General features: G+C 47.7%; 7 protein-coding genes across 8 annotated transcripts; 2 read left to right on the forward strand and 5 right to left on the reverse strand.

Annotated features, from left to right (window-relative positions):
- The first annotated feature begins 153 nt into the window (after positions 1-153).
- LOC120904615 (hsc70-interacting protein 1-like) lies at positions 154-2,139 on the forward strand. Of its 2 annotated transcripts, none has more exons than XM_040314755.1 (2): positions 154-307; positions 391-2,139. In XM_040314755.1, the coding sequence occupies exon 2, from the start codon at positions 420-422 to the stop codon at positions 1,668-1,670; it is 1,251 nt and encodes a 416-aa protein (XP_040170689.1). In that variant the 5' UTR covers positions 154-307; positions 391-419; the 3' UTR covers positions 1,671-2,139. The 2 variants fall into 2 exon arrangements, with proteins under 2 accessions (XP_040170689.1, XP_040170690.1); XM_040314756.1 differs by having other exon boundaries at positions 396-2,139.
- LOC120904612 (zinc finger protein 19-like) lies at positions 1,765-4,403 on the reverse strand. Its single transcript, XM_040314740.1, has 3 exons — positions 4,030-4,403; positions 3,812-3,963; positions 1,765-3,745 (listed from the first exon to the last, which is right to left on the reverse strand). Exons 1-3 carry the CDS (start codon positions 4,231-4,233, stop codon positions 2,275-2,277), a joined length of 1,827 nt encoding a protein of 608 aa, XP_040170674.1. The 5' UTR covers positions 4,234-4,403; the 3' UTR covers positions 1,765-2,274.
- Positions 4,404-9,462: 5,059 nt separating this feature from the next.
- On the forward strand, positions 9,463-10,494 carry LOC120901916 (trypsin-1-like). The gene is made up of 2 exons (XM_040310281.1): positions 9,463-9,586; positions 9,668-10,494. The coding sequence occupies exons 1-2, from the start codon at positions 9,532-9,534 to the stop codon at positions 10,420-10,422; spliced, it is 810 nt and encodes a 269-aa protein (XP_040166215.1). The 5' UTR covers positions 9,463-9,531; the 3' UTR covers positions 10,423-10,494.
- A 569-nt stretch (positions 10,495-11,063) lies between these two features.
- LOC120902134 (transmembrane protease serine 9-like) lies at positions 11,064-12,123 on the reverse strand. The gene is made up of 2 exons (XM_040310665.1): positions 12,001-12,123; positions 11,064-11,931 (listed from the first exon to the last, which is right to left on the reverse strand). The coding sequence occupies exons 1-2, from the start codon at positions 12,059-12,061 to the stop codon at positions 11,165-11,167; spliced, it is 828 nt and encodes a 275-aa protein (XP_040166599.1). The 5' UTR covers positions 12,062-12,123; the 3' UTR covers positions 11,064-11,164.
- Positions 12,124-12,370: 247 nt separating this feature from the next.
- LOC120900679 (trypsin-1-like) lies at positions 12,371-13,493 on the reverse strand. Its single transcript, XM_040308002.1, has 3 exons — positions 13,404-13,493; positions 13,031-13,326; positions 12,371-12,956 (listed from the first exon to the last, which is right to left on the reverse strand). The coding sequence occupies exons 1-3, from the start codon at positions 13,471-13,473 to the stop codon at positions 12,513-12,515; spliced, it is 810 nt and encodes a 269-aa protein (XP_040163936.1). The 5' UTR covers positions 13,474-13,493; the 3' UTR covers positions 12,371-12,512.
- Positions 13,494-13,537: 44 nt separating this feature from the next.
- On the reverse strand, positions 13,538-15,940 carry LOC120900678 (trypsin-3-like). Its single transcript, XM_040308001.1, has 6 exons — positions 15,626-15,940; positions 15,478-15,554; positions 14,832-15,242; positions 14,443-14,726; positions 14,223-14,369; positions 13,538-13,963 (listed from the first exon to the last, which is right to left on the reverse strand). The coding sequence occupies exons 3-6, from the start codon at positions 14,896-14,898 to the stop codon at positions 13,643-13,645; spliced, it is 819 nt and encodes a 272-aa protein (XP_040163935.1). The 5' UTR covers positions 14,899-15,242; positions 15,478-15,554; positions 15,626-15,940; the 3' UTR covers positions 13,538-13,642.
- A 144-nt stretch (positions 15,941-16,084) lies between these two features.
- On the reverse strand, positions 16,085-24,739 carry LOC120900680. Its single transcript, XM_040308003.1, has 4 exons — positions 24,604-24,739; positions 24,341-24,521; positions 16,997-17,154; positions 16,085-16,516 (listed from the first exon to the last, which is right to left on the reverse strand). Exons 2-4 carry the CDS (start codon positions 24,396-24,398, stop codon positions 16,280-16,282), a joined length of 453 nt encoding a protein of 150 aa, XP_040163937.1. The 5' UTR covers positions 24,399-24,521; positions 24,604-24,739; the 3' UTR covers positions 16,085-16,279.
- Positions 24,740-24,960: the final 221 nt, after the last annotated feature.

A 24,960-nucleotide genomic window follows, 5' to 3' on the forward strand; every position in this document is an offset into this window, starting at 1 on the left:
GTTTTCTAATTTCAAGTATTCTATTTAGATTTTCCTTTCTTTATGCAACTGTGACATGAATCAAACAGCCTCTTTTACAATACACTTGCCGCAAATAAACAATATGCGCACTAAAGACAGCTCACCGCTCCTGCAGCCATCTCGGGCCCCTGAGCGAACACACTCACATTCACCCAGAACTTTCTCGCTTTTCTGACAGAAGCTGAAGCTGAAACCGGCTACCGCGTAAATTTTCGACCAGACAAACAAATTGTTATCCGCCTCGTACCCAAGCAACGTTAGTCGTCCGTAAGGAAAACTTTTAAAGGTAATTGAAAGTTTCCACAGTTCACAATTTGCCAGGACAGCACTCACTCACAGTCACTTTTCTCTTCTTCTTCTTCTCCACAGCACAGGGCGTGTTTCCGTACAGCAACAACATGGAGTGCCCGATCAATCCGGCCGAGCTGCAGAAGCTCAAGGTGTTCATTAACCTTTGCCAGATGACCCCGCAACTGCTTAACCTTCCACAGCTCGAGTTTCTCAAGTCGTTCATCGAAAGTCTGGGCGGCAAGGTGCCGGAAGGTCAGCCCGACCTGGCCGGCATGATGGGCGGACAGAAGGCACCGACCGGTGATGGTGGTGCTGCTTCCGGCAAACCGGCTTCCGCCGAACCGGAACCAAAGCCCACCACAGCGGCCGCACCCGAATCGGACCCGGAGTCGGATCTCGAGCTAGACAACGAGGGCTGCGTCGAGCCGGACACGGAACCCGACCAGCCGATGGGCGTCGCGGACAAGGAACCGACGGAGGAGGAGTTCGACCAGGCGAACGATCTGCGTGCGCAGGCGGCCGCCGCGTACAGTGAGCAAAAGTACGACGAAGCGGTCAAGCTGTTCACCGAAGCGATACAGCTCAATCCGAAGAGTGCCCTGTACTATGCGAAGCGCGGCCAGGCCTACCTGAAGCTGCAGAAACCGAACGCGTGCATCCGGGACTGCAACCGGGCGCTGGAAATTAACCCCGACTCGGCCACGGCGTACAAGTTCCGGGGGCGCGCGAACCGTCTGCTGGGCCGGTGGGAGGAGGCGGCCAAAGACCTGCGGCAGGCCTGCAAGCTCGACTTCGACGAGGAGGCGGACGAGTGGCTGAAGGAGGTCACGCCGAACGCGAAGAAAATTGAACAGCACAAGCAGAAGCAGGAGCGCCGGCGGCAGGAGCGCGAGTTCCGCGAGCGCCAGGAGCGCGTCCGCATGGCACAGGAAGCGAACCGGAAGGCGGCGGAAGAGGGGGCCGGTGCGGACGGTGCACCGAATGCCGGTGGAATGCCGTTCGGCGGTGGTGGTGGGTTCGGTACGGAGGAGCTGCTGAACGCGTTCCGCGATCCGGAAATGTCGGCGGCCATGTCGGACATCTTTTCGAACCCGGCCAACATTTCCAAGTACCAGAACAACCCGAAAATCATGTCGGTGCTGATGAAGCTGTACTCGCAAGGGCAGGGCGGCGGGTTCCCGGGCTTCCCTGGGTTCGCGGGCGGTGCCGGTGGGTTCCCGGGCGGTGCTGGTGGGTTCCCGAACTTTGGCGGCTCGGATGGTGGTGCGGGAGCTGGGCCCGGGGCAGGTGCTGGTGCTGGTGCGGGGGCTGGTGCTGGTGCTGGCAGTGGCGGTGCACGCGTGGATGATTTAGATTAGAAACGTTTAGTGGTTTGAGTGAGAGTGTTTTCTTTATATATGAACTATCAAAGGCCAGTTGCATTTCGTTCTTTTGAGTGTTCGTTTTTTGTTTAAAGCCATGCCAGTTCAACTATGAGATTCTTCCTCAAATACAACACCCCGCAGCAAACTGAACAAAGGGAAGCGAAACCACTTCTGCTGTGAGGGATTTTAGTAGCTCAGCAACTTGTAATAACACCAGCATTTCCAGAGCATTAATCGTTAAACGTTAAATATACAAGCAATTTAAACACCAGCCAAGGGGAGAACGCATAATAATCTCGCGATGTAGGCTGTAGTTCAGTAAAATGCAAGGTTATAGAGTACAGAATAGGGAAGAACATTGCATCCAACAACACACATTACCGGCAAAACTGTCTTCTGAAGGAAGTTTCCAATTGGAAGAACTACAAGATGATTAAATAAACCTTATCAGAATAGCTTAAAATCGCCTTAACTTAACCTTCTTCTCGTGGGATCTTCTAAAAAGGACAAGATTGTCGTTTTTAGGTTTAAAAATCTCTTAATTCAACTCTTATCCATAAAACTAATAAACTTTATTGCGCGGAAGGATGCCCTCCCTTCACTGGTCAAAGATGTACGTCGGTTGCGGATTCATCACGCTCGGATTCAGCACGGTCGAGGCCGGCATACTGTAGCACATGTCGTACCCACCGAGGTCGTAGTGCGGCTGGTGCGTACTCGGCAGCGCAGCCGAATGATGGTACGTTGGCAGATAGTCGGTCGGGTAGAGGTTCGTCGCAGGTTGGCTGCTAACCGCCATCGGCTGGTGCATGATCGGCGGCTGCTGCTGGTGATGGTTGTGCCGATGGTGCGATGGATGCGCATAGCTATGCGTAGCGTGCAGATGGTGATGTTGATGCGACACGTGGCTGAAATGTTGCGCCGCCGCAGTAGGCTGTGGTGGTGGTGGTGCTGGCTGCGGAACGAACGTTTGCGCGTACGGCATACCACCGTACGAGAACGACTGGCTGTCCATGAGCGACGTCGCCACGGAAAGCTCCGAGCTGGCCGCACTGTCCAGGGACCGGTTTTCATCCACCTCGATCGAAAGCTCCTCCGGTTCCTCGCTTTCGCGGCCGACCGGTTGCTCCGGCGCCGGCGGTTCGGGGCTTGGCTCCTTCGGCCGATGCTGCTGCCGTATGTGGCGCGTCAGGGCGGACGATTGGTTAAACTTCCCGTCACACTCGCCGCACTGGTACGGCTTCTCGCCGGTGTGCACCCGCCGGTGCGCGATCAGGTTGGAGCTGTTGGAAAACTGTTTGCCACACTCCTGGCACCGGTAGCGCTTCAGCCCGACGTGCACCGTGTTCATGTGCGTGTTCAGGTACGATTGTTTCACGAACCCTTTGCTGCACACGCGACACACGTACCCTTTGACGTCGCTGTGCGTTTTGCCGTGGCTCACCAGCTCCCGGGCCGTCCGGAACGCTCGCTCACACACGGTGCAAGGGAAGTTGCGCTCGTCCGTGTGCGTTTTCCGGTGCGCGTGCAGATTGCTCGAGGTGCGAAACAGTTTGCTGCAGATTTCGCACTGAAACTGTCGCTCGTTGCTGTGTACTCGCATGTGCAGCCGGAGATTGCCGGCACGGTTGAACCGTCGCTGGCAAACGGTACACTGGAAGGGATTCTCTGCGTCGCCGGGTTGCGTTTCCTGCTGCTGCTGCTGCTGCTGCGCTTGATTTTCCTTTGCAGTCGCTCGCTTCCGGCCCAGCATTGGTTGCTTCCGGGCGGCCCTTTTCTGGCGAATGATTTTCACCTTCGTACTCTCGAGCCAAAGCTTCTCCTTGTGCTTGACGAGCAGCTCGTCCAGCTGGGATTTGCGCTTGATTTGTCGCTTCATTTTCACCTTCAACGGTGCCGCGGGAGTGTTTTCGAGCTGTTGCTCGATCGAACCACCGTCCAGCAGGCTTTCCGCCGCCGGTGGGATTATTATCGAGGCGGGATCAACATCCGGTCCGAATATTTCCTTCATAGCGTGATAGATGGCATCTTCCTTGTTGCTGGCCGTTGTTTCGTCCATCGAAAGAAGTCTAGAAAAAAAAACAAATAATCATAATGTTAGTTCTTAAAAATTACAAAATACTAGATCCACTTACTGCGCACTTTTGTCATTGCCAGTCGGAATGTTTAACATTTCGCGTAGCTTCTGGTCGGACGCTTCACACCGATTGCGGAACTCGTACGCCATCTCCAGCTTACAGAAGCAATCGTTGCATATCGTCGTCGGAAAACCATCCTTTTCGTAAATCTGAAGATGAAAGAGAAAATTACTGCACCACATCCTCGGTTTCATTCCAACTGTCCGTCCGCTTACCTGTATCGAAGCACAGCGGGTAATCATGGCCAGTGGGCTGACTGAGAGATGGTTTATTGCAAACAGGTCGACACAGGTACCGTCCTGCAGCCCCTGCAGGCACAGGCGACATATTTTGTGCAGATCGAACGGAACACAGTTAGCTTCCTGCGGTGAAGATTCAGGATATTTCAGGAAGTAGTTCGGTGAGTTTGGCTTTTGCATCACTTTGGCTTTGGTTGATATCTTAGCAACTTGTTAGAATAAAACTTAAAATCTGTTTTTCTAGCCAATTTCATAGTCTTTTAACGAAATAACTGCACATTTTATAATCGGTAAATCATTTCTTTTCATTAATTCGTTTCGTTCGAAAGTTTTGTTTATTTTGATTTGCAAGATTGGCTGTCAGCAGAGTGACCAGAAATATCGATTTATCTGTATTCCTACCGATTTTTTATATGCCTACCGATTCACAGATGACCGTCCTAAAACTACCGATTTTCCATTTATCCTACCGAAAATCACAGATTTTTTATTTTTCAGTCGTTTAAGCCAGGGGTCTCCAAACTACGGCCCGCGGGCCGCATGCGGCCCTCATGAGCTTATAATGCGGCCCACGATGACTTTGCCAGAGTTAATATAAATATTACGTTATTATGACTTATTCAAATAAAAATGTATTTTTTACTTTTCTTATACATAAATCAAGCTTTAGTAACACGAAACTGTATTAGTATCGTTAGTATTTTGTTGTAAAAACGAGATTTAATCGCTCACTCATCATTTAAAGGTAGCGTCAAATGGCCCTCAATATGGTTATTTTTGAAGCAATGCGGCCCGCGAGCTGAAAAGTTTGGAGGCCCCTGGTTTAAGCTTAATCTGTAGCACTTGAGATGCTGTTTCAAGGATTGCTAACCTCATTTGTTACTTATCGCGCTGATGCACGTTTGTTTGCCTGTCACTTTTTATTTTTATCCGTTATAATTTAATGTTCATAATAAATAGAAAATGTCAGTTGCGTGGATTCCGAGAATTGCTCGTCAAAGAAAATTATTTAAATTTGTATTTGAATCTCGCTGTCGGTGGTTAAAGCTTACCCGACAGACTAAGATAATGACATTTTCAGGCGAGGGGTAAGTAGAAACACACGGTGGGGGTCCGGCCCAAGATCGGATCCGAAGTCCGTTGTTTTGGGCTAAAAATTAAAAATGGCGGATGGAGCGCTACCACGGAAAGAATGCGCACTATTGCATGCCTTTAAAATGCAAGAGGCGCTCTCACTGAAAAGAACGCTCGCTCGCACTGTTTCATTGTATTTTCCTCATACCACTTTCTTTCCGTTTCTTTCGGCGTGCACTGCGCTAAATTGGTACCCCACTTGATTCCAGCGAGTAGCGCTGCGCTGGACTGAAACCCCCTCTCGCTCGTTTCTTTCTTAGCGTGCTGTGCGCTTCCCTTTACACGGACTTGGTGCACCCGAATCAAAAGAAAAACTTTAACACATCAAACTTGGTTTATAAATATTTTATCACTTTTATTGCAAATAACAGCACATTTCAACTCATACACACTTAAAAATATTTCACGACCTCGGTTAAAAAAACTGCCGAAATCCGTCGGCTCTTTCGATTCTTGCTGATATGTCAGTTGAAAAAACCCAGTAGCCGAAAATCAGTACCATTTAAAACTGAAATATCAGTTAAATAAATATTTGAACCGAAACTCGGCAACACAACATGCCGAGCACATACGTTAACACTGCTGTCATTGAGATAATCCGTCAAAATAACCGAGATTTCAGCTTTACTACTTGGATTAGCCGAGGCTCGGTATTCTATCTGTCATTCGCCATTCTGTTAATCTCGTGCTAATGAAACGAAAACCTTTCGGAGTGATGTTGTGATGTAAAATAAAAAATGTAAAAAAAAGTGAAAATGAGTCTCTCAGCGTGAAAAAAACGAGAATCAGTAGCGTGCGATCGAGCACAGGTATGGAGCGGGGTTGAGGCTAGGAAACTCCATCAGCGCACGCAACCGGTGCTCTTCAGAGCGTCGCTCGGAGCAGTCCCTATTCAAGGATCAGATGTGGAAGCTAATCCTTTTGGTTCAACCTTTGCCAGACCGTTCAAACTTCCAGGATTCATTTCCGGTCACCTACACGAGGTAAGTATCAACACTCGATCACATGAAATTTAAAAAGTGTTCACTCAGACTTCCACGCAAACAATGAGACCCCAAATTTTGAGTGATTCAGGCCGAGGGGTATGAGGAAGCTTGAGGAAGCACGGAGAACGCGCTGCGATGAGAGTTCGCATTCTGTTTTACACGCGCGCTTCACTAACACCAATACAAATACCGTGCTTTGACGAGCCGTCTGTGAATGTGTGTGTGTGTCTTCTTTCAGCGAGCTCAACTTGGAGCTGCTCGTCACATCGTGTTGTCTCGCTTACACTACAGCATCGAACCATCGCTCCGTATGTCCCCCCCTCCTACGCGTACAACACCACCAGTACAGCGCGACGCTTTGCCGGAGTTGGTTGTGCGCGTTTCGTTCTAAGTCCCGCGCGCAGTGTTTGTGCGTTGATGCGCATTTCGTTATAAGTCTCGTGCGCCGGTGTGTTTTGGTGAAGTGTGCAGTGAATAAACAGTGTGCACAGATGCACATGCAGTGCAGGTAAGAATTTGATGAACAGAGGCAACGCAGATTGTCGACAAGTTTCCCGCAGCCTGGCTCGACCCGGTATGACGTCATTCGTGAGTATGAAGGATTCTGAATGTGTACTTTAGTGTGTACTTTATGTTTCAATAAAGTGTTTAATGTAATAAAAAATGACAGTGTTTGTGTTTAGTTTTAGAATAAGTGCATGAAAGAAAACGAAAAACGAAAGAAACAACTATCTTTACATGTGTTGGTAGCATGGCTCGAAAGAACACAAACACATTGAGAAATGCAGAGCGCACCGTGCGTTACGGGTGGGGAGGGGGAGGGCTCGCGCGAGGGTGTAACTCATTCGTCGAAGGGGCACTGTATTTCGACAGCGTCACTCAAATCACTCAAAAAATACACTCATTTTGCCGGACGGGTTGTTTCACTCTGCCCGCTTTACAGAACCGTGCCTGTACCAGTGCCCGCTCCTTGTCCGGCTCATTTTCCTGTACCGGTATCACATCCAAACGCTGTACCCCATCCGGCGGTTGAATCGGCGCCTGTCCCAACGCTTTCCATCACATCAAAAAAACCCATTTGATATGCAAATAAAATCACTAAAATAAAAATAAAATGTTTTTATATTTAGCCGAAATCTCGATTTGCTCCAACCGAAAATCTCGGTTAAACGTAAATGTCAAAACAAAATGACATTAACCGAGATGTCGGCAACAGAAATTTAACCGAGATCTTTGCCGAGATCTCAGTTGTGCAGATCTCGGCAAAAATTAACCGAGATTCGGCAAAAAATTTTAAGAGTGTAGCTTCACACAATCTTGCTTCAAACCACACACATTATTTATAAAAGACGCACACTTTTTCATTCTCTATGTTAGTTGGGTAAAAATAAATTGATCGTTAAAATAATTGATTAAATTTAAATGGTTGCATTCTCAACAGTGCTCCTGCCGAAATCTGCCAATATAATCCAAATGGCCACAATGGCCTGCAGGGCAAAAGCTCGCTCGAAAGGTCAACAACCGTCGCAAAACGTCAAAAAACGACCGTCGCCAGCGCCTCGAAATCGTTGCGAGTTTCGCTCGCTGGCGACGTCGGTCTCAATTTTTTAATCATTGAACTACAAAACTCAGCCAAACAATTAAATCAATCTAAATAATCCAGCGAAAATCAAATGACAGCACGTACGATAAAATCGTATCCAAGGAGCACTGCTGCGGTCCTAAGCGGTCGCGTGGAGCCCCGAGAAAAAGAACTTGTCACCACTGAGAAAAAAATGTGCAGCTTAGTCCTTCTTTGGCTTAGAATTCCAATTTTCGGATCGACACTTCAGAAAAATCTTCATTTGTATAACCGCTGAACCAAATCTACACCATATCCTAAATAAAGGATGCATATTCTCGTAAAATAGAACTTTCATTTTGCGCATTAGCAACCCCCCCCCCCCCAATCCCGCTTAACACTTCTTTCGCTTCTACTTCTTTTAAGTTTCGAGTTTTAACCTACCGAAAACTACCGATAAAATTTTGATGCGCCTACCGAAAACCGCCAAAATAATCTGGCCACACTGGCTGTCTGCGCGCTCTCGACAAGGTGTATCTATAACAACAACGAGCTATACCGCCCTTTGATTTTTACACCAAGACACCTACATCTCACGTCTCTATTTTTATGGCAATATTTAAATTTATGGCAAAATATATTCCGTTACGAAATCTTCTGAATTTGCCGCGTGCTCTTTTATTGTGTTCGATTAAATTTTTTTTGGAAAAAAGTCAGAAAAGGGATTGTAACAGCATTCATTTTGCTTCTTGAAAGGGTATTTTTACTCTGTATTTTTCAAACAACTGCTGTCGGGAACGGGTAATGTATCAGGATAGTAGCAGAATCAGTAAAAGAAGGAATCGTTATAGATACTGTATAGTATCGGAATAGATTTATGATTCAACTCAGCAGTTACACAGGTCCAAGTACAGTTTACAGTACAGCGGCATGGATTCAGTATAAGTTCTAGGATGGAGGTAGGTGGGGGATCTGATGCAGGATCTGAATAGGTTCGGGATCATTTGCAGCATCGATTGGATTTCCAGGACTAATATGGATTACTAATATGGAAAACTGATCAGTGGCAGTTCCATGATCAGTTTTGGATGAGTATTTGAGTTCCAGGACTGGGATGAATTCTGTACAACATCCAGAACCGGTATAGTTCAGGAGATCTGATCTAGACCTGTTTAGATGGGCTATGGTTCCAAGAACCGTCATCGATTCATGATCTGTTTTAAGGTCTATGTGACTCTGAGCTCAGTTCCAGGACCGGTACGGACCCTATAAAAGTTCGAAGATCACCGTGGATTCTAGTTCAGTTCCAACACCGGTAGAAGTTCTAAATCTAGGTATGTTTGATATTTGAACCTAACACGTGAACACTATTCTTGCATTCCTACATTTTTTAATCCAAATTTCTTCAAATTGTTTTCAACTTTATCTCCCAGATGGTGAACATTTTTTTTCTAGTTGATTCGATACTAAATCCTGGCCCAATAAAGCAGTCAAAACATAGTCTTTGATTTACTTATCGTATTGTCTTATCGGACGATCAGCTCCAAAATGGTCCGAGTCTGAACGTTCCAAAAATTCAACCATCACCGTTGCGACCTTCCGTGGAAATAACGGATGGCCGATAATCTGCTGCTAGCTTGCAGCAGTGACGTAGTGCCTGGGGTTTTCACTGGGTAAGTCCAATCCCAACAGCACGATAAGTCCTGATAAGTTTCGCGGCTATCGATTGCAACCGTTATAAAAGCCTTCGGCCGGACCAGTGACCAGCTCTGTAGTTGCTGTTTTACTGTAGCGAAAATGAAATTGGCTGTTGCTCTGCTGTGCCTGGTGGCGGTGGCCGCTGCTGCCCCTCGTAAGTAAAACGATGTTGAGTTCGCTTTTTTTTTTAATTCAAAATGGTCGCTAATCGCACTCTCTTTCTCCAATGTTAAAGGTTCCCTCCAAGCGAAGTATGGCTTCCCGAGTGGACGCGTCGTCGGTGGTATCGACGCTCTGCCGGGTGAGTTCCCGTCCATTGTGTCGATCCAGCGCGTGATCCTCGTCGTCTCGACGCACATCTGCGGTGGTAGCATCCTGAGCAACTTCTGGGTCCTGACCGCTGCCCACTGCATCACGGAGAACCCGGCCACTGCCAACTTTGCGATCTGGGCCGGTACGCACAATACCGCTATCACCGAGGACACCCGCCAGGTGATCAGCGTCGCGAGCAGCACGGTCCATCCGGACTACCAGGGTGGTGTGAACCCGACCGATATCGCGGTGATGCGGCTATCCGCACCGCTTACCTTCACCCCGCGTATCCAGCCGGTGGTCCTGCCGGCTCCGGGCAGCACCCCGTCCGGTCCGGCGACTCTTGCCGGCTGGGGCTCGACCGGTGGCACCCTGCCGACCCTGCCCAACATCCTGCAGAAGGTGACCAAGCCGATCATCCCGTTCGAGGAGTGCCGATCGGCGGCCGGCGTCGATGCCCCGCTCGGACCGACCAACGTCTGCACCGGCCCGCTGACTGGCGGAGTGTCCGCCTGCTCCGGTGACTCCGGCGGCCCGCTCTACACGGTGCAGAACGGCCAGCAGGTGCAGGTGGGTATCGTGTCGTGGGGCTGGGTGCCGTGCGGCACGATCGGTTTCCCGTCCGTCTACGTCGGTGTGTCGCACTACATCGACTGGATCCAGAACAACACGAACTAGAACGGAGCAATGCGCGTAGGAATGATAATAAATGGTACACGAATGAAAATCTAACCACAGCAGTGGAAACTATTCAATGAATGTTTGAGTGTTTGTTTGATAAGAAAACTTGGCGTGAAATGTTGTTTGTTGATATCGTTCCAAGGGTAGCTCCTGAGGTCCTCGCAACTGTCGTGCAAGGGCTCTGACGTACTTTGGGTGGGTGCTTACATAAATAGGAAGATATCGGAACGGTAGCGTGTTAGTTACACGCGCCTGCTCCCTAACGCACGCAAGCATGAAGTTCAAATTTTGCTACGCAATACTGTTACTGCTTATCGGTGCGTTTGCGCTGGCCGAGGCGCAACCGGCGGGTGGAAGAGTTCGGCGTCAAAACATGGAGCAGATGAAGCCGTGGATGGAGTGGGGCTCGAAGTACGGACAAATCAGTAAGTAGCCGTTTAATCAGAGGGTGGTGTAGCTGATATTCGATTAAAGTCTATCTTTACAATTGGTTAATGTCTTCCAGTGGCAACGACGGTTATAATGCCAGCTGCTCAGGAAGCGGCCAGTATTGCATCCGCTGGAAGAGAAGGAGGTGGCGAAGGTGGCGGTGAGGGTGGACAACGCTAAGGGATCCTAGTAAACCCCGAAAGTCTGATGATCTCGAATCGATGCGATACTATGTGATTTTTTTTTATTGTAATGCCTTGTGAATGTAAAAATATATAAATATTCCGGATTGATTCTCCGGGGTTTGAATCTAAAGCTGTGAGTTTTGGTTGATCCACTCCACGAACGCCGACACGCGCGTTGTGATCGTCGGGTTGCCCGCCTGACCGCACGGGGACAGCTGCCACGACACGATACCGACGATCGTGTCCGTTCCATTGATCTGCTGTATCGCAGCACCGCCCGCATCACCTCCACAAGCCCCTATGCCACCGGTGGCCGGACCAAGACAGACGTTCCGCTCCGTCACAGGCCCAGTGCCGATCGCACCGCCCACCATCACCTGACATTGTTCGTTCGGCATGATCGCAACGTAGAACATCTGCAGCTGATCGGGCATGCTGGGCAGCAGGCCGCTCGAGGTCGATCCCCAGCCGGCAAACTTAACGATCCCGTCCGGGATGGTATCGATCGCCGGGAGCACGATCGGCGTGATGTACCGATTGTAGCCGAACGGCGACGCTAACCGTACGGTCGCAATATTGAACGGGCTGGCCGACCCATCGTACTGCGGGTGCATCGTGTACCGGAGCACGTTGATCGTCTGTTCGCTGGGTTCGAAGTTGTTGAGCAGCACCTTGCCCGCCTGCACCCGATAGCGGCTGTTCGGGTTGGAGAAGAAACATTCGGCCGCGGTCAGGACGTGGAATTGGTTCAGCACACTGCCACCGCAGACATGGCTGGCTCGGATCAGCACCAGCCGCTGGATCGATACCATCGATGGGAACTCGCCTGGGAGGGCACGAACGCCACCAATGAGCCGTTGCTGGGGCCGGTTGCCATCAGCGCTGGAAGAGGCTACAGGGAGGAAAGGTTAAACGATGTCACTTGGAGAACTTTTTGGAACTGTAACTGAATGTAACTTACCCGCAGCACAACCCAACAGGGCTACCAAGGCGAGTGTCAATATCCACTGCCGATACGCCATCGCTACGAGGGTTCGTGTTCTAGACAGTTCAAAGATAGAGGGCCTAATCCTGGTGCAACGGCATGGTGGATTGGGTTTTATAACTCGCCCCAGGATTATCTTATCTTCTGCGGCTTGCAGCTACAGTGCAGGCACAATTGGCGGAAGAAGATCGTCGATCAGTCTTTTGGTTGAGGTTGGGCGATAAGATATTGCGATGATTAATCGATGCTCGGTAGCGTTGGATTCGGATATGTCTCGCTTTGATGTGCGTTGCTGTGTATATGTGTCATCAGAATCACTCGTCCAAACGCTGGGAATTTAGGGAGACTGCTTTTGGATTGCTTTTATTAATGTCAAAATACCGGTATTGGGTGATTAAAATTCCCACCCCCCCGTTATCATTTTCAGCACCGTTATCTTCCCAATATCAGACGTCCGATTCTCTATTTTCCCCTCCGCATATTCAGCTCTACACAGCCGAATTTGCCTGTATCCAATCGACGAAGGCGGACACGCGCGTATAGATGGACGGTGTGTTAATGCCACCGCACGGCAACACATTCCACGTAATGATGCCGACCTGCAGGAACGTCCCATCCGGAAGATGCTGCACCGCACCACCGCCCGCATCACCCGTACAGGTCGAGATGCCACCGCTCAACGGTCCGGTACAGATGTTCCGCTCATCAAACGGTCCACCCGGCCCACCCAGCACACTCAGACACTCGTTCCACGGTACGAGCAGTACGTTGATTTTCTGCAACACATTGGAGAAGTTGTTCCCGGGCAGGATGCTATTGGTGGTCGAGCCCCAGCCGCCGACACGCACCAGCCCGGTTGGGATTTCATCGAACGCCGGCAATGCTACCGGACGAATCAGATTCGTGAAGAAGAAGGCGGACGAGGTGCGGACCTGCCGGTAAGCGAAGCACAATGTTAGGCCTTTCTCAAACTCCTGACCGGCCAACGGGCGCTGCCCGCACTTACCACAGCGACATCGAACGAGCTAGTACCGCCGGTATATCCCGGATGCATTCGGATCCAGAACACACCGAGCACCTGCTGCGTGTCAGCCGGCCGGTCAATGCGTAAATTGCCGGCCACGATTTCAAACCTCGAGCTCTGGTCGGTCCAGAAGCAGGAGGCCGCCGTCAGTACGTGCAGCGGGTTCAGGATCGTACCGCCGCACACGTGCGTCCGGGAGGTTAGGAACGCGCGCTGGATGGACACCTGGTATGGTAGTTCGCCCTCGAACGCATCCGTACCGCCAAAAATTCTGCGCTCTACCGGGTTGTGTTGTGGTTTCAAACGTAAGCACGAGGCGAGTGTGGTGACAAATCAACCGTGCCATGTTACTTACCGGGAGCAGCATCAACGACAACGGCAACGATGCCCGCAATCGCCCACAGCACCAACGTAATTGACTTCATTACTGCAAATGATCCGTTGCATCTTACCGCCCGCCGGCTTTATCAAGGTTGAAACTCATGGAGATTGTTGGTTTATCGTGTTGCAAAAATGGTTTTATTTTTGCTATCCAGAAAAAAGGGAAGATTTATCTTATCGCGTATTTTAAACGGGGGACCTTAATCGTGTGCGTTAATTGACCCCGATAATGGACAGAATCCCGTCGAGATGCGGCGCAACACGAACGTGCACCGATGGGCCCGTACCGTAAGGGGCGACCGTCCAGCCCGTTACCGCCAGCAGGGTGTAGGGTTGCAGCTCGGAAGCAGCAAACATTACCGGTGCTCCCGAATCACCGACACAGCGCGACGACGGACCACCTGTTGCGGTTAGCAGCATAGTCGTCACAAATCCGTTATCGGTACAGATGTTACGTGGTTCGAGATAGGGGGCCAGAGCAGGCCCCAGACGGTACTGACATTCGCAGGCTGATAATATCGACACCTCAGCCAGCTGTGGTCAAATGAGAGGTTTTGTTTAGGAGGGATTAGTGCTTATCGCCGCCGAACAAACACGCTGGAGGATTCACATTCAGAAGCTTTCAAAAGCCCAATCAACTCGGGAAAGGAATCGCTCAATCAAATCCCCCTATATCTTTCAACGTTTTATCCCTAGCGAGTGTCTATTCCCTGGATCAATAAGAAGCCACTTTACTGTGTAAAAACGTTCCATTTCAAATGAGCTGCACTCCAATCCAAATCAATATCCGTACCTGAAGCTTTGAATTCCACCAACTCCACCGTTCGTCCATTGGTCCGTAGCGGACGAGGGTTGCGGTCCCTGTGGAAACTTCCACCCCGTCGTATAATGGAATGGGCTGCACGTTGCTCGTAAAGCTGAGTGCTCTTCCCACTCGGAGCTAAGTATGGACAAAATGAAAGCAACTCCCTGGTGAGAGGCAACCCATTTCCCTTCGAACAAGACTTCCTTACCAGTGCAAGATCGTTTGCCGTCGGTTTGGATGCAGCCGGTTGGTAGTAAGGAAGGAGTGCAATCTCCACCACCGTTCGATACATACGGATACCGCAAACGATTGAAATTGCATCCGGCGCAAGGTCGGCCGTACACTGTCCGGATGTTAGCAGCCAGTTCGGATTCAAGATGGAGGCACAGCATCGGTGGACGCTTTGGAGACGAACGGAGCACACGAACGGCATTTCGGATGGAGGAATTTCGGGAGGCACGTCAGTACCTACGATACGATCTTCTGGAGAAGCTTTTTTTTCGTTGAAGCGTGTGCCATTACCAGCAAACAAAGAGTTCAAGGTCAATTGGAGTGTTTGTAAGTGTTCCTCCCCAAAAACACGTCTCGTTAGCTTACCCGCACAATGATGGACGAAGTGAAGAATTGTTACTAGAACCCAAGAGCACCGACCTGCGTGGGGCATGTTTATTCGTAAGCTGTACTTGTACTGAACCGTACTCCAACAGTATCCCCCCGGGAATGGGATGCTGTTCGGCGTTAGCGGTTGACAAGCGGAACAATAACCTGAACAATTCGCAAATTGCACTCACGCAATGGGGGTTTGGGGGCTTTGTTGCAGCGCTGCATTCGATCCCAATTCGCACGACAGAAGCCCATCAACCGCAGTAGTCTTTGTTGTGTACACCATAGGGTGAACGTGATGGTAATAGGCGCCAATCTCACCTACCCATAGTAGATCCGGCCCAGTTCCTCGCTGCTGCCGGCGCTTGGTTTGCTCTCGTCGGAAGAATTATCACCGATGGCACGCTGTACAATGGAGGGGGCATTACGTGGAACATTAGTACAAATTAGCACTAAAGCTGCTACAGCTTCCGGTACTTCAGCTATGACTAGTGGTATTGTGGCATAGTGAATGTTGGGTCTTATGGTTATTTTTATTAAGTAAAAAGCTGGAAGTTTGATTTATCTGCTTGTTTTGTTAATAGTAATAACCAGAAAACTCAAAATTCCACTTTAACACTACCTGTATACGCTTCATTACCTGTAGAATATTCTTCAATGCCTGACCAGCCGTGGCCGGTCGCCCAGTTGGTTGTAAATCGTTGAACGGAGAGGATTCTAGGTTTTAGAAATGTGATGTAAATTCATTTTCCTTCCATTCTGTTTCCAAAATACACCCATGCACTTACCAGCAGTGTCGAACTGCACAAAGAGAAATACGGCCACTGCAACAAATAGAAACACTTTCCAATTCAACATGATCGCTTTCGGTAGAAGATATTCAACGGGATGTAATGAACAACTGTACTCGACAAGAACTGTTTAATAACTGACTACCGTGAGCAGATGTAAACTCCAAACATCAAATTTCCGCTGCGTGATAAGGTGATAAGCAATTCAAAAAGACAACAAACAGAATTTGGAATGGACCATCTATTGGAACGCAAATTTCATGGGCGAAAGGTTATCGCATTTAGCACACTTTTGAGTATTTGCGGAGTTGTGTTGTGGTATTATGGTGGCGAGACGAGGAACAAACGTCTAATTCCAAAATAGAATGCATTCGAAGCAAAGATAGAGAGTTGCCGTTTTCTTTCCATTATTGACGTAACTACATGATAAGTACGTCATCAGGTGGTCAGTAGAAGTAAAGTAGGATCGTTTTATTCTTCTGTAAATAAATGGAATAGCAAATAATTGCTTTTTCGTTGCCCTCTTAACCCATTGCGGCAGTGTTGTTTTTACAGTTTGAGTATCTTCGTTGAGTCTAAAGTATGTCGTTGGGATATAAAATTTCATTTCTATTCTAATGGCAGCTTGTTGCGTTTGTTTTTCTCCTCCATCTAAGCTTTCTTAGTCTTCGCTGCAGCAGCCGCTTTGCTGATCTTGTTCATCTGCTTCAGCAGCTCCTTGATCGCCTCCTTTGCTTCCTTTTCGTTCGAGATGGATTCGTTCGAGTTTGAGTTACTTTCGCTGCTGATCGAGTCCACCTTGACTGCCTTGGGCTTGGCGGTGATGTCATTGTGCAGTTCCTCGTCACTGCTCGACTCGGAGGAGAAGCGTACCGGACGGTTCAGTTCCTGAGTTGAAATTGAAGGATAAAGTAGGTGTAAATCATTTATTTCTTGATATTTGAGTCTCTATTATAGTCACTGTTCTAGTTCTCCGAGGTAAATTCTTCATGTCAAATCCAAATGTACATTCTATTTATTTTTCCATTTGTCTATTTGCCCGGCGTTCAGGTAATATTCAGTTATTTTGGTGATGTTACGATAAGAATGGACCTGTGACGGGTTTGAATCTAAACCTGGACTAAACCTTTGCATTCTTTTGGATTCCAATCATGTTCACAGTCACTGTCATTATCCGCAATACAATGCTGTTTCAAATTTTCATTTAAATTTAAGTTGCGGTATTTATTCTGTCTTTGGTACCAGTCCCTGTCTCTGTATCTGGCAATAGTCTATCATTGTCTGGATCTTGTTTTTAAACTGAATAAATCCTTTAAACTTTAATATACTTTAAACAAAATCAGTATCCTTGCCTATTACAGTCCATACCTGAATAAGCTTTCCCCTGGAGCTACGTCCCGAGCTTTCCTGAAAGGCAGCCGCCAACTCCGGACTGATCGCACCGAGCTTTTGGTTGGGATAGCGCACATAGACCGGCACGTAGCCACCCTTTTTCGGGTAATCCTTGTACTTATCTGGCCGAGCGTCTGCGTTCGGAAAAGGGAATTAACTGGATTAATTAAAAAGCTCTCAAACTAAAACAAACAATTTCTTCAACAACACAACAGTACAAAAAACGCTTTTGTAGATTTGTTTATATATTTTTTTATTTTGGTCAGTTAGCTCCTCCATTCAACCATCCATTTTTGCTTTATTGGTATATGCTCGAACGATCGTTCCGATGCCGACACGGCATTTGAGGGGAAGGGTTAAAAAAGAGAGTGTGGTCATGCGTTTATAACGAAATAAATAACATTGGACGTTTGTGCATCGTTCGCACACAGAGGTAACTGTGCCGGGTTAGTTTCACTAAAAGCTGGAATATGGGTGGATTTCGTCTGCTGCCTCCATCTGCCTTTGTAAATGGCATTTTCCGTTTCTCAAACGGTAGGTTTGGGTGCTGGTGCCGCATGAGGCTTTACCGCTGAACCTGCCAGCAAGACCTTTTTGTGCTCATCCGAGGCCGAGTGTGAGTCAACCAGGCTGGAGGAGTGGGCGACTCCTTGATCTGCCTGCAGTGCCTATTTAATTGAAGGATATAGTAAAAGAAGTGCACCGTTTTCTTATGGTTTATTGATATTTGCTCGAAGATACAATACCTGCGCTAGCTCAGCACGACTGATCCGTGCGACGGGCTCACGGAACGCGGCTGCCAGCTCCGGATTGATGTCGGCCAGCGGTTGATCACCGAGCCGGATGTAGACCGGGACGTAACCATCGCGCGGTTCCAGCACCTGATAGCGGGGTGCAGCATCTGCAGAAGTGTTTGGCATGGTTTGTTTTGTTGTAATAATGTTGTTGGTGTTGTGATCGCGATATTCAAGCTTGAAGATCACGCCCTCGCGAGTAACTTTGTACAGTGTATAATGCTAGTGAGTCATGCAGTGAGTGCTAGTGAGTGTGTGCTGATTTGTTAGTGGAAGTTGGATGGTGTTGGGTGAGTAATGTGCTGTACAGAATGCTGCAAAGAACAGGTGAAGACAACTTTTTCCACACACAAGAAACCTGACCAGTCATCGCACCGAAAACCCAAACCCCCAAGATTGATTGATCGCTAGATGATGGATTGACGCAGCAGAATGCGAAAAACGGCGCGCAAGATTCCATTCCATTCCAGCAGCGATGAGATCCGAACTCTAGCCTTTTTTCTTTCGCTCAGAATCAGAATCTTCCTACAAAGAATGTTGAGCGCAGGAATGAAACTGCTGTAGCCAAGTCACCGACCGCCCGATCGTTCGCGGAGGCTCGCGGGCACTTTATTTGCACTAATGACGATAATGACGGCCACGGATAATGATGATGAAGAGCATGATTTCATAAACGTTAATGGCGGCCGTGCCGGTTCTTTCGGACACTTTTAACTAGTACCGCGACAGCTTTCGTCGATGACGGTGACGACGGTTTATTGTGCGCAAAGTCCGAACTCAGGCGCTGGTGGAATCGGAATTCTTCCCCAAGTAGTTGGACATGGTCGTAAAGAGGTTGGACTTTTTCCTCTCGCTTTGCTCTTTCCAAAGTCTCCAGCTCTTCCACGCTCTTCACTGATCCGAGCGCGCGTAACGGTGGTTAAATTGTTGCAATTCTATTTAGCAGAGTCTCAATTTAATAACCATTGTTGCGGATCACTCAATTGCCGCTAAATGCTTTCGAGCGATCGTTTTGTTGCACCGTTAGCTTGCGCGAGCTCGTTGCCTTTGTTGGTTGCCGTTTTGCTGCCTCGTTTGGCCCAGAAGGTTCAAAGGCGATGGTGCTCCGGCAGCATACCGGTCACGAGTTTCGTGCTTTGCGGTGAAGAATTTAATAACCGTGAGGCATTTTTACGACTTGTGCTGGGCGCGATCGTGCCGTTCAGTATGACTAAGTGCCTTGTCTGTTTATTGACGTTCAAATAGCTCTTTTAGCATAATTTAATTAAAAACGAGTTGCACTGCTTTGGGAATATGTTCATTTCCTCACTCAAAACCGGACCTGATAGTAGGCATTAGCACTCCACTTCGGTTGATAAGTAGCGAAACTCGCTTCGCAATCAATCAATAGCCAAAGGGCGCAACACACGCAGTGCATGGAAATTATTGTCATTTGCAAAGCAAAAACCTACGCCCTTCCCGGACGGGTGTGTGCACCCTTTTCGTAAGGGTGGCCTTCGGCGGGTGGAGTCAACCACGAGCTGCCACGAAACTCGTTTAGCTCCCACCACCAAAGCTCCCAGCAGGTTCAGAACGTTCTAGCCACCGTTGCTGTAAGTTTGATCTCGTTTCCCTTTACCCAAACCAGCACCGATATATAGGCGGTCGTGTGTGATAAAGCGAACTAAAAATAATACGCAGCAGCAGCAGCTGCGGAAAACTAGTTTCTGTTTTGTGCGGGTGCCGTTCCTGCTGCGCAAAAGTGCAGCGTATTTGCATTAGATCTCCCCCCACGCCGTGTGGGCGGGTGACATTGACCAGGCTGGGAGGGAAAATTCCCACCAGCACGATAAAGCTCACATTACTTCCGAGCCGGTGTGTGCTGGGCAGGAAGTGTCGCTGCGTTTGCGAAGCAAACTGAATCACAAGTGTAAGTTATTCGTTGTGTTCGGGTGGGTAGTGAGGTGTCTTGCCGCCAACCCGCTCGATGCACCCATTTGATGAGAAAGGGGAAGTGGGAGGGGGGTGAAACAATAAAAATTGCCCATCCAACTGGTAATGGGTTGGAAATAAAAGCGGCCGAATGCACCGGTGGAATGCAACGGTGAGGCCATACAAACGGCACCGGTCAGCTGGAACCGGTTTACGCGCGCCCGTGTGTGTGTGTGTGCATCTGGTTGATCGAATTAACGAGCTGCGGCGCTGGTAGGTGGTCACAGATTTGTATGCCGGCAATCGTGCGCCTTCTGCCCGAAACTGCTTCGAAACACGCACGGCGGATGCGGCTGAGGGAGGTTTTTAATTTTTTAAAATCTGTGGGGAAAAACTTGCAGGAAGTTTAAACATTCTGCACCGTTCGGTGGGAAGAGGAGACGAACGACATTTTGATGTGGTTAAGAATGGGTGCCAATCGGAGCCGGCAAATCAGCGGCATTGCATATGTACAGCGTGCTGCATTAGACTTGGTACACGGAGCAAAAATTAAATAAAAAAAACGCAAAATACATCTAAACGGTTAGCATTATCACCTGCCATTGGGTGTCATTGGGAAATGAAATTCTACGAATAAGAAATGAAACAAATGATATTGGTTGTGATACAAAACTGCAATATTGTTTGCAAATTGCAGTAAAAAAACAAAATCGCAAAATATTCGTATTGATTTTTGAAGAGTAGCTGGTTTTGTTGCACAAATTTAAAGTGTGATAAATGAAATTTGATTTCTTCTCAGATTCTATGTTATGCAGGAGTAATAAAAGTATAGTCAATTTGTTTCAATTTTACACTACTTTAATGTTGTGCATTGATAGATTGAACGAGAATATTATGTATTTTTGGTATAACAAAAAGTCAATGCATTGGGATACTATGCATGCTTAATACGTGCAAATAACCAGCATAACCTTTAAAATAACAGTTAAACTCTTTTCTCATTCGGATTAAAAATGATCCTAAAAATCATTCTTGTAATATATCCAAAGCTATGATTTTTTTTCAATCATGCGATAAGCGATTTAGATGCATAAATAGCATCATATTGTTGGCAGCTCGCTTTAGTTCCCACATTGGTACGATGGGTTGCCCTCAGATCCCATCTGCAGTCGGTTTCGTTTAGCCTGGTTGTCGCTAGTCTAAAGCTGAGCGCTTCCAAACCAAAGCGCTTCTACCAAAGCTTCAGCTGATTGCCTTACGAAGGATAGCGTAATTGTCCGTCCCTTAGCGATGTGCCAGTCGGGGCCAAATTAGGGTGCAAAATTTATTGCCATTTTCTCCTCATTAGAGCGCAAAAACCAGACTGCCACGCAACATGCTGAGGCAGCGCTGTGCAGCGGGACCAAGCCGAAATGATAATCAAATCGACGACCTTAAGTGCTGATTGTATTAGAGGTGATTTTGCACAATTTGTGGTATAAAACAATTCGTTTCTAAAAGAGAATACCCTTTCAAGGAGTTTTTTTCTTCCTCAAGTGCATTTGTGCCGCTTCTTACAGCGGATAGCGAATGTCTCTGGTAAGAATTCGCATTGAAGTTATCATCGTTCCGACCATCGCCTGTAGAAGGCTAAGCCATTGACCGGCCGTAGAACTTTCCCGGCAGAGTTTTGCGAAAGAGAGCTCTTGCTCGCCCGTTCGCTGATGCAGTCCACCCAACCCTTTAGCAAAGCCAACCCAAAAGGAAGACACGAAATGAAAGGAAAACAAGAAGCCACACTGGCCATCGGGGCCGGTTGCTAATTATTCCGTGCAGAAGTGTTCTACCGCGGCTCGAGTGCGGTCCCGCGAATGCACGGCCAATGTTTAGGTTTGCGTTTATTTTGCGTTTCGTTCTTTTTTTATTGAGCTTTCCGTTCCCCGTTTCCACCTTTCCGTCCAACTTCTTACCGCTTTGCTGGATGCTGGGCAGAACCAAAAAGGAAGGAAGAGCTAAAGCAGAGGATGCCAACAATAAAATAAAAGGTGGCCAACAGCGCAGCAAAAAAAAAAAAGCAGATACTGCTGCTCCGAAACGGATGCGCGTGATGCAGAGAGCGAAACATCTTGGCAGCGTTCGTTGTTTTTATTATCATTTTGGCCCCCTGCTTCGTGAAGCTTTCGTGACCATGGCAACTGTGGCAACTTTTTTTTTGAGAAGGGAGGATGCTCTCCGGCGAGAATTGATGCGAAAAATAAGGTGAACGCCAACCCGCACGACGCAGATGATGGTGGTCAGTGTTGGGAAGAAAATGAGCCTCCATCGCTTCTGGCCAGACCGGGATGGTTAATTATGGCTGAACCCGCACGATGTGAGGATGTGAGGGTTAAAGGGGTTGAAGCGTTCTGTATGTCGTCTACACAAAGAGTCAGCTTTGAAGCGCTGAACATTCAGAGAGGGGAAAAGAAGTTCACGCAAAACAAAACAATATTTTTGGTCTTTAACGATTCATTCAGGACAGGATGGGAATTTGAGGAGCTAGCAGCAAAACGAAGAAACAAAAATTAGCTAATAAATGGCTGCGCCAAATTGGCCATCAAATAAATCGGCAATGGTTTGCTTTCTAACTGTAACGTGTTTCGCGATAACCCGCGGAAGATAAGCCGTTCTTTACGAGTTATGAAAATAAGAGGCTTTAATTGACCGTTCAATATTTTTTATTTAAAAATTATGAGCAATAATTTTCAAAGGTAATACATTGCTCTCATCGAGCTTCTCACGACTAAAGGTGATCTCAATGGTAGAGCAAAGATCTACCGTGATCGATATCGTGCCTGGAGCTATAAACGGACGTCCTTGAAACGGCACAAGGCAGCTCCGGCTGGACCGACAGGGACTGCCATATCGAAGCACAAATAAAAAAAAGAGCAAACTATCCAACGCCTCAACTGATTAGTGAGCGTATTAACTAGCTTGTATGACAGGAAATAAGGTGGACCTAGCCCTCAGCATTATTAAAGTGGTACGTGTGGTCGGTTTGTTGTTCCAGCTCCGCGTTCCAGCTCCGTTAAGGGTCACGTCACGAACTATGTTAGGGTTAAAGATTCATCAAAGATTCGATGTGGTACTGGTGGCTGGTAGTTTTTATTCTCCTCCGCCACCATAGCGTAGGACATTGACATGAATCATCGGCGGATCTTCTGCCATTCATTCCGTTACTGTGAGATGACCTTGCCGGTGTCGATCGCGAGTACCCTCACCAGGTCGGGCCTGGTTAATGGCATCATTTCTGCAGTAAATATACACGCATACGGGTAGCCCCAAAACCGGTGCTATTTGATCGAAACGATGCTTTGGGTGGTAAGTAAACATCAAGCACAAAAAAATGAAGAATACTCACAACAAGTCTCTCCGCGCGAATCAAACCGTGTAATGATGCAGTTACGTTGCAGAATTTAGACTTTACATTTCAAAGTGGTATTTAGAGCGTAATTACATTGATTTGAATGGGAAACTACCAATACAAAAAGACACAATTCTAATTCCTCACTCAATAAGAAACACAAAATAAGAAATACGGACTTGTGAGGAACGTGTAGATACAATATCTATTACCCAAACAAGCTGCCAGTAAATCAAGCCAAAAGACTCAGATTAGAAGCTCAGTCTTCTTTGTTCGCAGTGATCTGCCAAAAAATAAAACATAAACCACCACAAGCTCCCTCCAAAAACCCCTCATAACACATGTTTTACGGCCATTGCGTATGAGTTATTACCGTAACCTTCCGGTTGGCATCTCATCTATCATCATAACGTGTCTTATGCCGGTGCCCCCGGTGTACCATACCCGGGGCGTTCGGTTATAGTTCAATAAATTTTAACTTCCTTGTTTGCGTTTTTTTTTTTTGGCTCGCTAACATCATTATAGAACTTGGTGAATTGATATCTTCCCTCCTCTGGTGTTCGTTTCATGCACCTCTTTTGATCGCCAAAAAAAAAAAACACACACACAGGCGTATACTAAACACAGAGGGGTTCCGTTAGCTTATTTCCATAAACATCATAAAAATAAAAGTCAATGACGGTGAATGAAGAAGGTGTGAACGATGGGTTGAAGAGAAGAATGAGAGAGAAATTTGCCCAGAATTTTGTAAACGCTTCTAAGTTAATAGAGCCCACAGCTGGTGCACATCCCTTGACGTCTCTGTGCGAAAGGGAGAAGAAGTCGTAACTTTTGCACAGCTCGTGGAACACGGAAAGCTTGAGGTGAAAATGTATGTACACATGCAAAATGTTGGGAAAGAAGAAAGAATTGACAGGCTTTAAGAGACATGCAGAATTAAAGACAGAGGATCGGATAGGATGGCTAGAGACTGTATATATGTTTGTGAAGTAATAGAAGAACGGAAATCTTTTGCAGATGATGAAGATATGTACACGGAACGAATTACACGATATGAGATGTCACTATTTACAAACACACTTTACACTAGAGTACACTCACGGTAATGTATTTACAGATGAAAATGGAATAGAAGGACATGCGCATGCAAAACCAACGCTATCTAAGAGTAGCGTTCTACCGCGTCCTACAGACAGCTACCCGAGAACACTTGATCTGATTCTCAACACTTACCACCGGCGTGCATCATCAGCGCGGCGATCACCAAACAGCTCAGAATCATCCACTTCATCGTATTGGCGTGGTAGGGGATTATGATTTTAGGCACCAAAACACACTGCCAGCTGTTGCTCACTCTTCCGCGATTCTGGGACTCACTCTTTGCGTTGAACTTGATCACTGCACCACACGTGAACTGCAAGCAAGGTGAGAAAAAAATGGGACAATGCAGCAGGAACTAACCAGATTCAAATAGGCACAAGCACACACAAACACACCCTCAAAAACACACAATACACTCGCACAACAGTCCGTTCGGTAGGCAGGTTCGCGTGTAAATGATTGATCGCGACCAGATCGTACCAGTCTTTAAGCTTTCCAGACACACGAGAGTGAGATCAAGTGACTGAGAGCAAGAGAAGGAGAGAGAGAGAGAGAGAGATCACACAAGTACGAGGGAGAGATCACGACGAGCACACACAGCAATCCGGAATCTTATGGGGTCGGATCGATCGATCAAGTTGATCGCGATTCGATGCTGACTCAGCGAATCAGCAGCACCACCGGCGCACCGTTGTCGCCTCAGGCGAGATCACCAGCCAGATCTTTGAAGGTGGAGGCGAATTAGTTCTCCT

The sequence above is a fragment of the Anopheles arabiensis genome, chromosome 3, assembly GCF_016920715.1.
Source record: "Anopheles arabiensis isolate DONGOLA chromosome 3, AaraD3, whole genome shotgun sequence".
NCBI lineage: Eukaryota > Metazoa > Arthropoda > Insecta > Diptera > Culicidae > Anopheles > Anopheles arabiensis.

Excerpts from the sequence above, each read along its gene's own strand:
- LOC120904615 (XM_040314755.1), top strand. The coding sequence starts at position 420 with ATGGAGTGCCCGATCAATCCGGCCGAGCTGCAGAAGCTCAAGGTGTTC.
- LOC120904612 (XM_040314740.1), bottom strand. The coding sequence starts at position 4,233 with ATGCAAAAGCCAAACTCACCGAACTACTTCCTGAAATATCCTGAATCT. Across the intron at positions 3,964-4,029 it reads CCCGCTGTGCTTCGATACAG|ATTTACGAAAAGGATGGTTT; the intron begins GTAAGCGGACGG and ends TTTCATCTTCAG. Across the intron at positions 3,746-3,811 it reads GGCAATGACAAAAGTGCGCA|ACTTCTTTCGATGGACGAAA; the intron begins GTAAGTGGATCT and ends TTTTTTTTCTAG.
- LOC120901916 (XM_040310281.1), top strand. The coding sequence starts at position 9,532 with ATGAAATTGGCTGTTGCTCTGCTGTGCCTGGTGGCGGTGGCCGCTGCT. Across the intron at positions 9,587-9,667 it reads GGTGGCCGCTGCTGCCCCTC|GTTCCCTCCAAGCGAAGTAT; the intron begins GTAAGTAAAACG and ends CCAATGTTAAAG.
- LOC120902134 (XM_040310665.1), bottom strand. The coding sequence starts at position 12,061 with ATGGCGTATCGGCAGTGGATATTGACACTCGCCTTGGTAGCCCTGTTG. Across the intron at positions 11,932-12,000 it reads CCTGTTGGGTTGTGCTGCGG|CCTCTTCCAGCGCTGATGGC; the intron begins GTAAGTTACATT and ends TCCTCCCTGTAG.
- LOC120900679 (XM_040308002.1), bottom strand. The coding sequence starts at position 13,473 with ATGAAGTCAATTACGTTGGTGCTGTGGGCGATTGCGGGCATCGTTGCC. Across the intron at positions 13,327-13,403 it reads TGTCGTTGATGCTGCTCCCG|AGCGCAGAATTTTTGGCGGT; the intron begins GTAAGTAACATG and ends ACAACCCGGTAG. Across the intron at positions 12,957-13,030 it reads GCTCGTTCGATGTCGCTGTG|GTCCGCACCTCGTCCGCCTT; the intron begins GTAAGTGCGGGC and ends GCTTACCGGCAG.
- LOC120900678 (XM_040308001.1), bottom strand. The coding sequence starts at position 14,898 with ATGCCCCACGCAGGTCGGTGCTCTTGGGTTCTAGTAACAATTCTTCAC. Across the intron at positions 14,727-14,831 it reads CTTCGTCCATCATTGTGCGG|CTTCTCCAGAAGATCGTATC; the intron begins GTAAGCTAACGA and ends ACGAAAAAAAAG. Across the intron at positions 14,370-14,442 it reads CGGCAAACGATCTTGCACTG|CTCCGAGTGGGAAGAGCACT; the intron begins GTAAGGAAGTCT and ends GTCCATACTTAG.
- LOC120900680 (XM_040308003.1), bottom strand. The coding sequence starts at position 24,398 with ATGAAGTGGATGATTCTGAGCTGTTTGGTGATCGCCGCGCTGATGATG. Across the intron at positions 17,155-24,340 it reads GCTGATGATGCACGCCGGTG|ACGCTCGGCCAGATAAGTAC; the intron begins GTAAGTGTTGAG and ends TTCCGAACGCAG. Across the intron at positions 16,517-16,996 it reads CCAGGGGAAAGCTTATTCAG|GAACTGAACCGTCCGGTACG; the intron begins GTATGGACTGTA and ends ATTTCAACTCAG.